Source organism: Lepidochelys kempii, chromosome 5 (assembly GCF_965140265.1).
Source record: "Lepidochelys kempii isolate rLepKem1 chromosome 5, rLepKem1.hap2, whole genome shotgun sequence".
Taxonomy (NCBI): Eukaryota; Metazoa; Chordata; order Testudines; family Cheloniidae; genus Lepidochelys; species Lepidochelys kempii.
Genome location: NC_133260.1, coordinates 60847287 through 60864375, shown reverse-complemented (window position 1 = coordinate 60864375; position 17089 = coordinate 60847287). Strand labels below are relative to the sequence as shown.

At 38.8% G+C, this 17089-nt stretch overlaps 1 protein-coding gene across 17 annotated transcripts in view; it reads left to right on the top strand.

Moving 5' to 3' along the window:
• The window catches only part of KIAA0825 (KIAA0825 ortholog), a 419203-nt gene that overhangs the window by 94399 nt on the left and 307715 nt on the right, over window positions 1-17089 (top strand). For all 17 annotated transcript variants that reach the window (XR_012158966.1, XM_073344491.1, XM_073344493.1 and 14 more), the window contains one exon: window positions 16209-16377. Coding sequence is in view for 16 of the 17 variants with exons in the window: in XM_073344491.1 (XP_073200592.1) it covers window positions 16209-16377 (169 nt within the window). In the remaining variant the exon portion in view is untranslated. The remainder of the gene's footprint in view (window positions 1-16208; window positions 16378-17089) is intronic.

Here is a 17089-nt window from a genome sequence, read left to right as displayed (position 1 = left end):
GTGGAGTTCCAGAGTCGACAGCAGAGCGATCAGGGATCGATTTATCGCATCTACACTAGATGCGATAAATCGATCCCCGATAGATCGATCACTACCCGCCGATCTGGTGGGTAGTGTAGACGTGGCCTAGAACTGAACAGAATAAGCATTACAAATGTGAAGCTATATTAATCTAATCTGTCAGTTCCTTGGAAAGTGTAAAACAAGTTACACAGCAAGTAAACATCTGATGAAGTGAGCTGTAGCTCACGAAAGCTCATGCTCAAATAAATTGGTTAGTCTCTAAGGTGCCACAAGTACTCCTTTTCTTCTTACAGCAAGAATAACAGCAAGTTATCAAAACCAGTGAGGGCACACACTATTTTAATAAAAAAGATAATGGGAAAAATCATATCCTATACAAATTTTTCTGCATCAGGCCCAGTTAAAGGTCAAAAGTTTATGAATCTCCATGATTTTTCACTTATATCTTATCCATAAGTTGAATTAATTGTATCTCCTAGGAAATAAATGATTTATCATTATGGATAACCTGGTGCTTATTAAAAAAAGAATGGGACTACTTTTGGCAACTTAGAGACTAACAAATTTATTAGAGCATAAGCTTTTGTGGGCTACAGGCCACTTCATCGGTTGCATAGAATGGAACATATAATAAGAAGATACACACGATAGTACAGAAGCATCAACATCCTCCTCTATAGTTGCCTGTAATCATGGCACATGTTCTTAATTTTGGCTGCATGGCAGGCCTCTGTTGTAAGATGAACAGGAACTTACTGGCTGCACTCCTCTCCCAGACCCTTTGCAGTTCCTAAAAAAAAGTTTTTGTAAGGAAAGTCATTGCAATAATTATTGTTAAATATTTTCCCACCACCATGAAGAGCAAGTCTTCTGATCCATTACAAATGATCGGATGAGTTTTCCATTAACAAATCCTGCTGAGTTTCTTTCTTAACAGGTAGGTTTTTTAACACATAATGCACTAAAATAATTAATAATAATAAGCGCACATAATGCTTTTTGTCTTCAAAACATTGTAGAAACATTATCTACTTAATTGTTTTTCTAAAAATTCTAGCATCCTTTCATGGTTACTACAAATATCAAATAATACAAATGTAACATCCTTAGATTCAGATCAAATAATACAAATGTAAGATCCTTAGATTCAAATTTGAATGGTCTAAAGGATCTTAGGCACTTGTGGCACCTTTAGGGTATGTATACACTTGGAGCTGGGGTGTGATTGCCAGCTGGAGGAGACATACATATACTAGTTCTCGTCTAGCTAGTGCACTAAAAATAGAAATCTCACTGCTGTATTATGGCTGTAAAATGAGTTCAAAGTGTAGTGGTCAGGCATCCACATCACAAAATCCAGCCTTAAAATTATTATTTGGTAGTCAAAGCAAATAGGGCATGGGATAGAGAAACTGAACCATTCTTACTTTTAAGAGTGATTTCTCCAGATCAGGATGAGACTATCAGCAGGGCCAATTGGCCAATTAACACTTGTTAATTTTTTGGTATTTGATAAGTTTCACAACTTGTTTTTATGCACATCCCTATCAGACCAAAATGTACACACTCATCTTAGAGCTGCAAATTTAAGCAAATTAGAGATGTGATTTGATAAAAGACATAATTTTTTTGTTAACTGATACAAGTTTTGTCATATTTAAAGAGTTAAAAATGTTCAGAAGTATTAATAAAAATATATCTGTTTTGATGTCGCAAGATTAGACCATGATGAACAAGTCCTCTCAGGTCAGCTGATTATATAAACAAACCACTACTCGTGGCTGGTGCTAGATGAAGTGCGTGTTGAAAGGTAGAGAATTGTTACATTTTAGTGACTTAATAGTTTTACAACTAGTTGACTAAGGAATTATTTATGTGTGAGAATTAATCATTATTATCTTCGTGTGGTAGCTAAAAGAGGTGACTGATTGGTTGGTTGAGCCCTAGCTTGGTAGCTTGGCCATCATCATCATAGGCTTTCATAGTCTATAGACCCAGATTCAAGGTGAAAATTTGTGAGGACCATCTTGTGCAGTGAGTTTCGTGAGGACACACGTTTGGAATTTTTGGACATTTTCCCTCTGTCTGTATCCTTGTCTGTGTTTACTGTATATATATGTCATCCCTTTGTCTTCAGCTCAGCCTGTTGTATTATACCTTGCGTGTTTGAGTTTTGATTCAGTGATCAGGATAATAACCTGTCTGACTGTTTCATTTTATGTTCTTGATTAGTATTTCTTTGTTTTAAGTCTTTTAAGCATTCGTGTACCATTCAGCATTTGTGTACATTTACAGTAGAAGATTTCAAGTGTAGATAAGCTACTTATTTACAACAGAATATTACAAGTGTGGATAGGCTACATATTGACCAACTAGATAACTGTGAAGAGGAGATTTGAAAGTGGTGCAAGCAAGAGATGGCAAAAACAACTGAGTGAAGCAGCAGCTAAGAGCTCAAAGCCAATAACTTCATTTCTCAAACCACTGGAAAACACACCTTACCCAACAAACAATGCTACAGATAATGAAAACTCTGCAACTGCAACAGGTGATATTTCAATGCCAATATCTGAACATAAGGACAGTAGTCAAGAAGGAGATGTGCCAACAGTAACAGATGCAGCAGAAGATCCTGTGTATGATCAAGAAACTCAACAGGAAGATGTAGATCTTAACTCAGAAAGAGCAATTCATGAGTACTACAGGTTTGACTGTGGCTGACATTAGAATTATTGACAAGAGCAATGCTGCCCAAATGCAGCCTTTTCTTCAAATTAGTTGTTTTGAAATTCCAAGTAACATTCCACGAGATGCTGATAATCACGCTTTCCCTACTCATCTGCTGACAAAAACACTTCCAAATGGTGAGACCTGCACAAGAGACTGGTTATGCTGGAGTATGGAAAAACAATCTCTGTACTGTGGACCCTGCTTCATTTCGAACAAAAGTGCTGCAAATGCATCAGTTCTCTCTGGTCAATCAGGATGGAGCATCAACAGAGGTTGGAGGAAGTTGAAAGACCGAATACCATCACATGAGAGTTCAGCATCACACAAAGAAAAACTATGTTGCATGGAAATCAGCCAGTAGGGCAGCATCAGCTGAAAGTTCAGTTCAGAATTTACTCTTGACTGAACTCTCTACAGAAACTAATAACTGGAAAAAACTTCTTGAGCGCATCCTGAATGTCATCCTTTTTCTTTCTGAGAGGAGATTGGTTTTCTTTTGTTCCAGTCAATGTACTGGTGATCATGCAAATGGAAACTTTCTAGGCATAGTCGAGCTTCTCAGCAAATATGACCCACTTTTATCAGAGCATGTTAAACATGTTTGAGAATTGCAAGAGAGTCAAAAGTGTATGCAAGTCCATTATCTCTCCACACGCACACAAAACGAGTTTGAGATATGTGGGTCATTCATACAAACAGAAATTCTTGATGAGATTCAAAATGCCAAGTATTTTTCAATCATCATTGATGCCACTCCAGATTGTTCTCACAAGGAACAGACTACTATGGTTATTCGATCTGGTAAGATTGTAGAGAGCTCAAAATTTTCAATTGAAGAAAGGTTTATTTTGTTTGATAATTTCACGAGAAACACTGGAAAAGAAATTACTGCTTGAGTACTAGCAATTCTAGAAGGTTTTAAGTTAGATTTTCAAGTCTGCATTGGTCAAGCCTATGACAGTGGATCTAATATGGCTTGGAAGTACAAAGGTGTACAAGCAGTTCTGCCGGAGCGTAATTCAAACTGTATTTTCTCCAGCTGTGGAAACCACACACTAAACCCTGTAAGTGTTGACTGTGCTGAATCATGCAAGGAGGCAATTACTTACTTTGGAACTGTTCAGCAAATGTACAATCTCTTCAGTAGTGGTCCACAAAGATGGGAAATTCTGAAGCAATATCTTCCTGTTTCACTGCATGGGATGTCCAAAACCAGATGGTCTGCACGGATTGATGGTGTTCAACCAGTTGCACTTGATTTCATTGAAGCATTTGATTTCAGTGATTTAAATTCAAATGGCTTTAAATGAGCTTGAATCTCTCAAACTCACTGCACAGGCTTGAACTGAACTTCAGTCTATTCAGAAGAATATGTCCAAATTTGAATGCATTCTGATGCCATCTTTGTGGATGAAGCTATTTACAATGATCTACCAAACTAATCTGGCAATTGAAGCAGCTACACTTGATGTTGAGAGGGATAACACTGAAAGTCTTATCAGTGACATTCAACAGATTCATGAACAATGGGATGCGATCCTGACTGTGTCCAAATTAGTAGCACAGAATATTAGCATTTCATCTGAGTTTTCCACCAATCGCAACTTACCTACTGAATCTGATGCCGAGCAGCATTATAGTGTCAATGTCTTCCTTGTCATCATTTACTCGATTCAATCAAATCTTACATGTCAATTTGAGTCACTGCGGATAATTTGTACCCTTTTGGGGTTTCCTTGGTAGTTCAACAGACTGAGTAATGCAGATCTACTTTCTGCAGCTGAACAACTGCAGCAACAATACAACAAAAATCTCAAAAGATCTCAGTGATGAGGTCCTCTTCTTCAAATGAATATATTCCATGAACTTTAAATTGGATTGCAAGCCAAAGGAATTGCTTCAAGAAATACTCAAACTTGGACTCTCTGGGGTGTTTCCTAATATCTCAATTGCATTGTGTATTTTTGTCAGCTTGCCTGCATCAACGGCTTCAGGTGAACGCACTGTCAACGTGTTGAAGCAGGTAAAGAACTATCCTCATTCAACTATGGGACAAGAGCGTTTGAATGGGCTCGCCAAGTTTAATATCAGCTGTGACATTGAATGAAAGCTAGATTTTTCTCAATAATTAGTGGATTGATTTGCACAGAAAAAGGCTAGAAAAGCATTTGTTAAATAAACAAAATTAAAAGTATGTCTCACTCTTTTTTTGGTGCCTATTTTGTTTTCATGTGTCATCGTTTTTTATTTTGATTATGGCTAGGGATCTCAAAAGCTGGAAGTAGCCTGGACATCTGAGAGGGCCTGCATATCAGTATGGCGAAGCTTGCCTCGCCAGTTCCTTCATGTTACTGATTTTGCAGCTAAACAGGACATAAGTCTCCACTCCTGTCAAGAAGTGACACATTCACTTTAAAAATTACCCTTCAATAAGGTTAAGTTATCCCAGTGAATGTGTTGATTTAACATTGAGTGACTTAGGAAGTCCCAGACTGAGTTTTCAGATTAAGGCACACCTGCAGGCGCTAGAACTCCTGGACCAGAAAACGATGGTGGCAAAGTTGCTAGCCATAAAGATTTTCAATTCTTGCATTCTCTTTTTGCCATTAAGTTACTCTCTATCCTCCATTCTGCATGGTCAGAAATGTCAAGATGATGGAGTTGCAGGTAGCAAGGGATGTGAAGGGTAACAAGAAGGGTTTCTACAGGTATGTTAGCAACAAGAAGGTGGTCAGGGAAAGCATGGGACCCTTACCTATTGGGGGAGGCTACCTAGTGACAGATGATGTGAATAAAGCTGAAGTACTCAATGCTTTTTTTGCCTCAGTCTTCACAGACAAGGTCAGCTCCCAGATTGCTGCACTGGGCAGCATAGTATGGGGAGGAGGTGAGCAGCCCTCAGTGGTGATAGAATAGGTTAAGGACTATTTGGAAAAGCTGGGCATGCACAAGTCCATGGAGCCAGATGCAGTGCATCCCAGGGTGCTGAGCGAGTTGGCTGACGGGTCTGCAATCACATTGGCCATTATCTTTGAAAGGCAAATATAGTGCCCATTTTTAAAAAAGAGAAGCAGGAGAATCTGGGGAACTACAGACCGGTAAGCTTTACCTCAGTCCCTGGAAAAATCATGGAGCAGGTCCTCAAGGAATCTATTTTGAAGCACTTGGAGGAGAGGAATGTGATCAGGAAAGTCAACATGGATTCACCAGCAGCATGTTATGCCTGACCAACCTGACTGCCTTCTATGATGAGATAACTGGCTCTGTGGATATGGGGAAAGCAGAGGACATGATATATCTTGACTTTAGCAAAGCTTTTGATATGGTCTCCCACAGTATTCTTGCCAGCAAGTTAAAAAAGTTATGGATTGGATGAATGGACTATAAGGTGGATAGAAAGCTGGCTAGATCATCGGGCTCAGCAGGTAGTGATCAACAGCTCAATGTCTAGTTGGCAGCTGGTATCAAGCAGAGTGCCCCAGCGTTTGGCCTTCGGGCCAGTTTTGTTCAACGTTTCATTAATGAGCTGAATGATGGGATGGATTGCACCCTCAGCAAGTTTGCGGATGATACTAAGGTGGGGACTCCAGGTAGATACACTGGAGGGTAGAGAGAGGTTCCAGAGTGACCTAGACAAATTAGAGGATTGTGCCAAAAGAAAACTGTTGAGGTTCAACAAGGATAAGTGAAGAGTCCTGCAGTTAGGATGGAAGAATCCCATACGCTGCTACAGGCTGGGGACTGACTTGCTGAGAGGCAGTTCTGCAGAAAAGGACCTGGGGATTACAGTGGATGAGAAACTGATATGAGTGAACAGTAATGGTCTCAAATTGCAGTGGAGGTTGGATATTAGGAAAAATGATTTCACTAGGAGGGTGGTGAAGCACCAGAATGGGTTACATAGGGAGGTGGTGGAGTCTCCATCCTTAGAGGGTTTTAAGGCCCGGCTTGACAAAGTCCTGGCTAGGATGGGATTAGTCCTGCTTTGGGAATCAGTTGGGATTAGTCCTGCTTTGAGCAGGGGGTTGGACTAGATGACCTCCTGAAGTCTCTTCCAACCCCAATCTTCTATGATGCTAGCACTAGTTTCAGAATAAGAAACGTAAGAAATATGATTTTCAAATAAATTTCATTTTTTCACTATAAAAGCGTTCTTGTCAGTTGAAATTTCAGATTACTTTGCTAAAGAAAAGTTTTAATTTCTCTTTAGATTCATATTCCAGTCCATTCTTTAATTATTTGGTAATTCAGCTATTGTTTTCTATTTGCGCTTGAACAGGCTTGGGGTAACGTTTTCAACAGCATCTAAGTGACTTAGGTACCTAAATCCTGTTAAAAGGTAATGGGATTTAGGGGCCTAAATCATTTAGGTGCATTTGAAAGTTTTACTCTCAGGGTTTGTTGCGTGTTTCTGTTTTGTTTCATCAGCAGTAATAGAATCATAACTAGGGCTCTACCAAATTCACGGTCCATTTTGGTCAATGTCATGATCATTGGATTTTAAAAATAATAAATTTAATAATTTCAGATATTTAAATCTGAAATTTCATGGTGTTGTAATTGTAGGGTCCTGACCCAAAAGGGAGTTATGGGGGAGGTGTCGCAAGGTTATTGTAAGAGGGGTTCCGGTACCGCTGCTGCTGGCGGTGGTGCTGCCTTCAGAGCTGGATGGCCAGAGAATATTGGCTGCTGGCCAGGAGCCCCATTCTGAAGGCAGAGCCCCTGCCAGAAGTAGCGCAGAAGTAAGGATAGCATGGTATGGTATTGCCACCCTTACTTCTGCGCTGCTGCCTTCAGAGCTGAGCCCTTGGTCAGCAGCCACTGCTCTCTGGCCACCCAGCTCTGAAGGCAGTGCAGAAGTAATGGTGGCAATACCACAACCCCCCCCCCAAAATAACCATGCAACCCCCCTGCAACTCCATTTTGGATCAGGACCCCCAATTTGAGAAACGTTTGTCTTCCCCATGAAGTTATAAGAACTTAAGAACGCCCATACTGGGTGAGACCAAAGGTCCATCTAGCCCAGTATCCTGTCTTCCGACTGTGGCCAATGCCAGGTGTCCTAGAGGGAATGAACAGAACAGTTACTCATCAAGTGGTCCATCCTCTGTTGCCCATTCCCAGCATTTGGCGAAAAGTCTGTGTAGTATAGAGTAAAAGCACACACAAGACAAGAATTCACTGCGCGGAGACCAGATTTCACAGTCTGTGATGTGTTTTTCATGGCCATGAATTTGGTAGGGCCCTAATCTTAACATAAAGGCCCACACTTGTGACCTTTCAGATTGTGAATAATCCTTAGTCTTGTACTGGAGGCAGTGAGATTACCCACAGGAGCGAGGACTACTCGCCTGATTAAAGGTTTACAGGATCCAGCCCTTAGACACCTATCAGTGGAACAACTAATAGAATCACAGGACTGCTCATAGAGTTAAATGTGTGCCAAAGTCTTTGAAGGACTGGGGCGTAGGTGTGTGTAAGGTATCATTTCATTTTTATGTAATATAATTAATACACTCCACTAAAACATTCTACATTAATCAGTTAATTACAGTTATAATTTTGTTCTTAGTGGAAAAACAATTAAATGATTAATATAAAGTTTCCTTTTAAAATTCATATTATATGACTTATTTTTAAATATACAACTATTAACTTATTAAATGAGATTTTTGCATCATGGTTAAATACAGGTTTTGTTTAAAGATTTTATATCTTTACCAAATTGAGACCTATACCCCCTTATTAAGACACTGGAAATCAGAAAGCTATTTTTCTTCTAGACTGAAGTGAGATGTCAGGAGACTGAGTTGCAGGCCGTCTTGTCTAGTGGTCAGAACAGGAGTCAGGCTTAATGGGCGAAACAAGGGTTAGCCTCCAAGTGCCAGAGCCCAGGGTCTAGGCAGAGTCAGAGCCAGTGATCAGAGCTGAGGGTCAAAAGCCAAATGCCAGAGTCAATAGGGAATCAGAACTGGATTGAGGGTTAGAACCATAATCAGAGTCCAAATGTCAGAGCCAGAAATTAGAGCAGAGGGTTAGAACTGTATTACTTGGAACAGGGAAGGCAGGAACAGGGCTGGGTCTAGGCTGGAGCAAGGGTGAGTACAGAGGAAGGTCTGGGCTGGAGAAGGATTTGGAATGAAGCAACTAAAGGAAGACAGAGAATCCACAGGCATGTACAGTGAGCAGCTACTGATATTCTGCAGCTGCTGGGATTAAGAGCAAGCCACCTGACTGCCTCAGCCAAGCAGTGGGGTTCTGTTGGGTCAGCTGTGTCCATTGGCTGCCCAGTGACAGGACAGGCACAGCTACAGGCCCTTTGAAAGAAGCATTACATATTTAAGTTTATTTCTTTCTATGCTCTGAAAATGCACATTGAATATTTTAAGTTGTTTATTCAGTGGCCTGATTCTTAAATATGTTATTGACTGATGTAATTCATACAATGGAATAGAAAACTGGAATTGAACAAATACTAATAGTATAAAGTGTCTTACAAAACCTTGTAAAGAACAGGAGGGAAAGTAATACTGAGATTCTGCTTCACTACCATATGATATGAACTAAAGAATATGAAAAAGGTTTTATCCAATGCAAAAAGTACAGTTTTAGACAAAAAATTGATGTTTAGTTTATTGGGATAAAAAGATCAAATAAAGTGAATAGAACGATCATTATTTGTACCTACAGGGAGGTCCATTGAAATTTGTCTGCCTAATCCCTTTATCAGTGTTAGGACAAATTGCTAAAATATCTGGTCCTGTAAAGGCTTTAGCCTATTAATGGTTTGTAGATCATTGGTTAGTGCCCTGATTCAGATGTCAGAGATTAGTATAAAAGCTGATTTAAGCTAATTGAAACTGATTTAGGTAGACTAACGACACCTGAGTCTTTACAATTCACAATGCTGTAATCTGTTAGGTTTCATTGAATGAGACACCACAGGCTCATAAATAAAATATAGTGTCCCGGGAGCTAAGGTGTATGAACAGGGCATTGGATTTCACAGTCGTGAGAACAGTTTACACAAGATAAAAAGATACATGCCTATCTTTTATTGTGTTCAGAACTGGTATTCATGGATGGAGTTATCCCATCAGGAAATTGAGTGGGCCACAGTCAGAGAGGTATTATTTTTCATGGAAGTCCTTTGCACTCATGAAAAGACCCTTTGATACTCAGGAGATATTTGTTTCAGTGCACTTAATTTTAAACTTGCTCAGACTTAGAGTTGTCTTGAAAAGATCTTTACTTAACCTTTTCATATAGTGTGTTTTATAGACCACCCACACATGATTAATTTAAAAGAAGTTTTCATATAATTTTGAATTGGTTGTTGTCAGTGAGTTTGGTTTCTGAGGATGATGCAGTTATAAAATTTGGCATCTTCATATAATAGAGTAGATGCTTTCTGAACTGTTCACTTCATATATTTTTAAATATATTACAATACACTTTCTCACAGTCCTTAATACAAAGCTTCTACTGATAAAGTATGTAAGAGTAAACTGTTGTAAAAGGACACATTTGAAATTATGTGACTTTTAAGTGACCTACTAGTGGTTATTTCAGAAACATATGAACATATTTTTATTTTTGATCTTCCCTTCAAATTTTGAAGGGATCTTAAGAGTTAATGCAGTTATGAATATCTTTCACACTCCAAGTTTGCAGTGGGCTTCTTTTTTATTCAGCCTGCTATAATTATTTATTTTCAATTATTTTAAAGGGACAAATAGAATAGGCTCCAAATTTAACCCACTGTTGAAGATATATTGATAGTATGCATCATTTGGATTCCAGAAATCTTTTTGAGGAAATAAATTGCTATTATTTTTGTAAAGGAAAACAACAACAACAAATTATTAGTTACTGTTTATCCATCATTGTTTTTACCAGTTCATTTATAATTTCCCTTCCCACCACAAAATCCAATGAAAAAATATATACGCATTAACAAACCCAGTTCCCAGAGCTATGAGATGATATTGGTGAGATCACTGTTGCTGATCAGAATAAGGCAATAAATGAGATAAAGGAAGGTTGGTTATGATGCACAATAAATGAAAAAGGTAAATTTTAAATGTTTGCTAAATGTAAGATGAAAAAGTACATTAGAAAAGTAATGCTTTTAAGAGGTTATTGCAACCAAAATTTAAAGATAAATATATGATCACTGGGTGGGTTATAGCAATGACCTTTCATGTCTGATTTCTGGTTCACTACTAACTCAGCCTGAGTTAGTACTGTCTGAAGTTTTTTGCCACTTAATAGCTGTCTTTTTAGAGCAAACTGAAAATTTTTGACTAAGTTTTCTTGCTTTCATGGTGTCAAGGTTCCTCCCCCACTCTGAACTCTAGGGTACAGATGTGGGGACCTGCATGAAAAACCTCCTAAGCTTATCTTTACCAGCTTAGGTCAAAACTTCCCCAAGGTACAAAATATTCCACCCGTTGTCCTTGGATTGGCCGCTACCACCACCAAACTAATACTGGTTACTGGAGAAGAGCTGTTTGGACGCGTCTTTCCCCCCAAAATACTTCCCAAAACCTTGCACCCCACTTCCTGGACAAGGTTTGGTAAAAGACCTCACCAATTTGCCTAGGTGACTACAGACCCAGACCCTTGGATCTTAAGAACAATGAACAATCCTCCCAACACTTGCACCCCCCCTTTCCTGGGAAATGTTGGATAAAAAGCCTCATCAATTTGCATAGGTGACCACAGACCCAAACCCTTGGATCTGAAAACAATGAAAAAGCATTCAGTTTTCTTACAAGAAGACTTTTAATAAAAATAGAAGTAAATAGAAATAAAGAAATGTAAAATCAGGATGGTAGATAATCTTACAGGGTAATTAGATTCAAAAACATAGAGAACCCCTCTAGGCAAAACCTTAAGTTACAAAAAAGATACACAGACAGAATTAGTTATTCTATTTAGCACAATTCTTTTCTCAGCCATTTAAAGAAATCATAATCTAATTGCCAAGAAGGCCAATGGCATTTTGGGATGTATAAGTAGGGGCATAGCGAGCAGATCGAGGGACGTGATTGTTCCCCTCTATTCGACATTGGTGAGGCCTCATCTGGAGTACTGTGTCCAGTTTTGGGCCCCACACTTCAAGAAGGATGTGGATAAATTGGAGAGAGTCCAGCGAAGGGCAACAAAAATTATTAGGGGACTGGAACACATGAGTTATGAGGAGAGGCTGAGGGAGCTGGGATTGTTTAGCCTGCAGAAGAGAAGAATGAGGGGGGATTTGATAGCTGCTTTCAACTACCTGAAAGGGGGTTCCAAAGAGGATGGCTCTAGACTGTTCTCAATGGTAGCAGATGACAGAACGAGGAGTAATGGTCTCAAGTTGCAGTGGGGGAGGTTTAGATTGGATATTAGGAAAAACTTTTTCACTAAGAGGGTGGTGAAACACTGGAATGCGTTACCTAGGGAGGTGGTAGAATCTCCTTCCTTAGAGGTTTTTAAGGTCAGGCTTGACAAAGCCCTGGCTGGGATGATTTAACTGGGAATTGGTCCTGCTTTGAGCAGGGGGTTGGACTAGATGACCTTCTGGGGTCCCTTCCAACCCTGATATTCTATGATTCTATGACATGCCTAGCTAGATTACTTACTAAAAGTTCTAAGACTCCATTCCTGGTCTATCCCCGGCAGAAAACAGCATATAGACAGACACACAGACCCTTTGTTTCTCTCCCTCCTCCCAGCTTTTGAAAGTATCTTGTCTCCTCATTGGTCATTTTGGTCAGGTGCCAGCGAGGTTACCTTTAGCTTCTTAACCCTTTACAGGTGAGAGGAGCTTTCCCCTGGCCAGGAGGGATTTCAAAGGGGTTTACCCTTCCCTTTATATTTATGACACATGGAAAATTACATTTTTCATAGATTGTTTTCAACAAAAAGAAATCAATCATTTAAATTAAGCAAAAAAGCTGTGTCACTTTGGTTTTTGAAAACTGATTATATACATTTTTGATTTTTTCCATTTTTGTTACTCAATGTAGTACAGTAGTGGTTTTCAACCTGTTGTCCACAGACCCTTGTGGGTCTGCAGACCATGTAGTAGAGGTGTGACCGGTTTCCCCCAGGGGTGCCACCTGGAACTGGGGTGCCATTGAGTCCTCTGACTGACCAGCCTGGGTTTCCCCTCACACTGTGCTGCTGTGATAATCTCTAGACTGCTCCTGGTCTTACACTTCCACCAGCATTTACACAGGCAGGGACACAGCCAGCTGTGGTTATATGCAGGCTTTGACCAGCCACTGCATGAACCAACAATAGAAAGGCTACAGCCAAGATTACCCCCAGCTTCAAAGCCTAGGACCCCAGAGCTATACTGTCCTACCCTGGTCAAAACCCTGACCAGTATGAATTTATTACTCGGTTCGCCTGTCCCTCAATGTGTAGAGGAATATGCACACTTGTGGTAATTAAGCTGAGATTTTCCCCAGACACTTCACTTAAAGGCACACTGGTTTAGGTTAAAATATAAAACAAGTTTATTAACTAAGTTTAACATAATAGAAGGATAGGATTTGAATTAACAATTTCTCACCCAGCCTGATGATACAAGTAGGCTTGCAGATTCTCAAGGCACAAGCTGCACTTGTTTTGCAGCTTGGGATTCCCTTTTCCCCTAACACCTCCCCTCCCCTTTCTTTCGGAGCTTCTCTCAAGTGTTGAGTTGTGGGGGAGTGAAGAACAACAAATGATGTCACTCCCTGCCTTAGTTTGTGGAGAAACACAGGCACCCAGAATGGAGTCCAGAGACCTGGTCTAGTCACATGCCCTTGCAGAGTCATAGCAGCTATTACTTACAGGCTGGCCGAAACATCCACAGGAAGGGTAAGCTATTCCACAGCCCATTGTCTTTGTTGATGAGCCATTAACACTGTTTGGCTTCTTCATTGTTGTACCTGAAAGGCTGTCTGTGGGTGTTTTCCAGAGTAAGCCTATTTGAAATACAGATCCATAATCAATATTCATAACTTCAGATACAAAATTGGTATATGCATATAAATAGGATAGTCATATCCAGAAAATAATAATTTTTCAAATGACACCTTACATGACCCATCTTGTACAAAATGCATCATAATTATGCCATAACAATATTACTATGATGAATATGCAGTGTAATGTCACAAGCCATCCACAGAGGGTTGTCGTTAACATAGAACAGTGGTTTTCAACTGTGGTCTGCGGAGCCCTGGGGTCTGCAGACTATCTCTAAGATTTCCAAAGGGGTCTGCACCATTCAAAATTTTTTAGGGGTCCACAAATGAAAAAAAGTTGAAAACTGCTGCAATAAAGTAAATGATACCTAGGTTTTATGTTTGTTTTTTTCCTTTTTCCCTTTCTTTTCTTTTCCTGCTCTCTAGCTTTTATTTAAAACTTGCTGAACTTTTGGTTACCAAGTGGCAAAAGGAAAATATGAAACTCTGCAACATTTAAAAAAATTCCTCAACTTTTAAAAAGTTACAGAGCTGCCAAATCACAGTAACTTTTTTAAGTTGCGGAAGTTTTGAAATATTACAGAGATTCATTCTTTTTCTCTTACACTATAACACTTTTCCAAATTTGGATGTTGGAGTAGAAAATGGACAAACCACGAACCTTGAAATCATTGAAAGAGTGAGAAAGCCCTTGGAGAATGGAGGTAAGAGATAAAGTCAGTAGCATAGGCTAGGGATATGTATGTAGGGTCTTGAAGTGGAATGAAAGTGTACAAAATGGGGGTTAGATGGTTAGATTGAAGAGTTAGGAATATAATTGTAGTGGTTGCATTTGGATGGCCAGGTTTTGTGTGTAATATATGTTTATTAACACAATAGTTTAATGATAATTGCTGTCAGTGCAACTTCATAGTCCTGTTATGAATGCACCTTATTTCTGGTTACAATATTTAGAAACCGTTTTTTCCCTTAAATTGGCTACCTGATGACTACTGACTTTGTCCCCACTTACCTCTGAATTGCTTCTCACACTTGGGGGCACCTCCTGATACACACCTGCATATGTGGGAGAACATGCACATACTCTGGTTTTTGCTGTCTCTCCAAAAACCAGTAGCAGCTGATGACTAACTTTAAATATTAATAAATCTTACAAAAAAGAGTTTTCAGATATGTGGGATTGAACTCTCCATCTGCTTGCATATGCACTTTGCTGCTCTAACCCCTGTTATATGCCCCATAACCATAGGTACTCAATACAGAAGTGGAATAGGGACCAGTAACATAGCTGTTAAGGCATATGTGTGTGTGGTACCATGAACTTTTCACTTGCAATAAATAAACAGAATCAGAAAAAAGATAATCCAAACTGAAAACATGTATATAATCAAAATCATCCCTGATTTTGATAAAACTGATTTTGGATCCAAACCAGTAAAGTAGTCCAGGGTAAACATGGGTGTACCCACTTCTCATTTGGGAAATATGGCCACTGTGTGGTCTGGAACACCCACAAGGTTAGTTTTCCCATTTTTTTTAAACCACCATTGATCCACGCCACTGCTGGTTCTGATTTTTGTAAGACCAAAATCTAACTGATATTTAATATTTTCTTATTTAAGAGTATTAGATGCTCAAGAGAAACATTGAAAAATATTTGATTTAGGAAATGATATAGAAATGGGGCTATCTCTAAGGGACATTTTTCTTCCTTTTCCTCCTTTTTCTGGTTCTGAAGACATTTTCATGGAAACAGAATCTTTGTTTCTAAGGAGTAGAAGATTATTCTAGTTTCTCCCAACCTGAAACCCTGATGATTTTCATACCAAGCGCTTGTGATGTCACAAACAAAGTTATGATTTTAGGTAAGAGTAAGGAACAGTAGTAGATCAACTCCTAAGAAACAAATATTTTATTTTTCATTCAAATATTCTAGTGAGGAAAAGGGAAAGAAAATATTTGCTTTACCAGCAGAAATGTCTCTAAAATTATTTTCAAGTTTTTCAGTGAGGTGTCATCTGTAAGTAACTGCTATAGTATATGATATGTTATAAAACAACTGCTGATTGCTGCAGAAGCAGAATGTCACATTTAGCTGTGAATGCAGTCGTTCATTCTGCTTACTTTCTTTATCCACCTAATCATAATGGCCAAATCCAGTCGGTCTTATGTTGAGTAAAGCCTTACTTTGCAAGTAGTCTTACTGAAAAATATGGGAATATGTGAGGATCAAAGTACTACTTAATTTGAATAAGGCTGGTGGACTCTGGTCCTAAGAAAATGTACTATAGATCTAGTCCCACTCCATTTAGAAATGTTAGTCCTGGAGATTCAGACTTGATATTCTGAAGCATTGTATCACATATGTTATAATGTTATATACATTTAAAGTATTTTCCTTTCTTGAAAAGATATGCTATATAAAAAAGTTCATCTTTAAATAATGGAAAAAAGTTTGAATGCTTGTTTTTTTTATTTTGTTTTTAGTGTGGAACAATGCCTTAAAGAGCTACAATCAGAAGTAAATGAGACTTGTACTGATGAGCTGTTACAAAACACAACTAACTGCCTTCACTGGTTGAATAACTGCAGTTTCAGTTCCCTCAAACCTTCTTCTACACCTCATGGAGAGTTGATTGAATTTCTTAAAACCCTGGTAAAAAAAAAAAACTTCTACAGTTTATATATATTTGGGAAAAAATACTTATACATTTTTTTTATTTTTCTGCTATTAATGTATTCTTTTTTTACTTTTATAGTTTCACAAGAGTGAATATGGAACAGAATTAGAATAAAAGAGTTGGTATCTTTCTTTCTCATTTTGGTATAAATGAGTATCTGTCTTTTTTTGGTATAAATAATAACCAGAGAGACTATATAGCCCAGTGGTTAGGGTACTTGTTTGGGATGTGAGAGACTCAGATTCAAGTCTCAGAATAGCAGCCGTGTTAGTCTGTATCTGCAAAAAGAACAGGAGTACTTGTGGCACCTTAGAGACTAACAAATTTATTTGAGCATAAACTTTTGTGGGCTACAGCCCACTTCATCGGATGCATAGAATGGAATATATAGTAAGAAGATAGATATATACCTTACACACATACATAGAACATGAAAAGGTAGAAGTAGCCATACCAACTGTAAGAGGCTAATTAATTAAGATGAGCTATTATCAGCAGGAGGGGGGGAAAAAGTTTGTAGTGATAATCAAGATGGCCCATTTAGACAGTTGACAAGAAGGTGTAAGGATACTTAAGCTGGGGAAATAGATTCAATATGAGTAATGTCCCAGCCAGTCCCATCAACATCTCAGAAATGTCTTTGAACTGAAAATCCCTCAAATAAATTTGATCAGGTCAATCAAAATG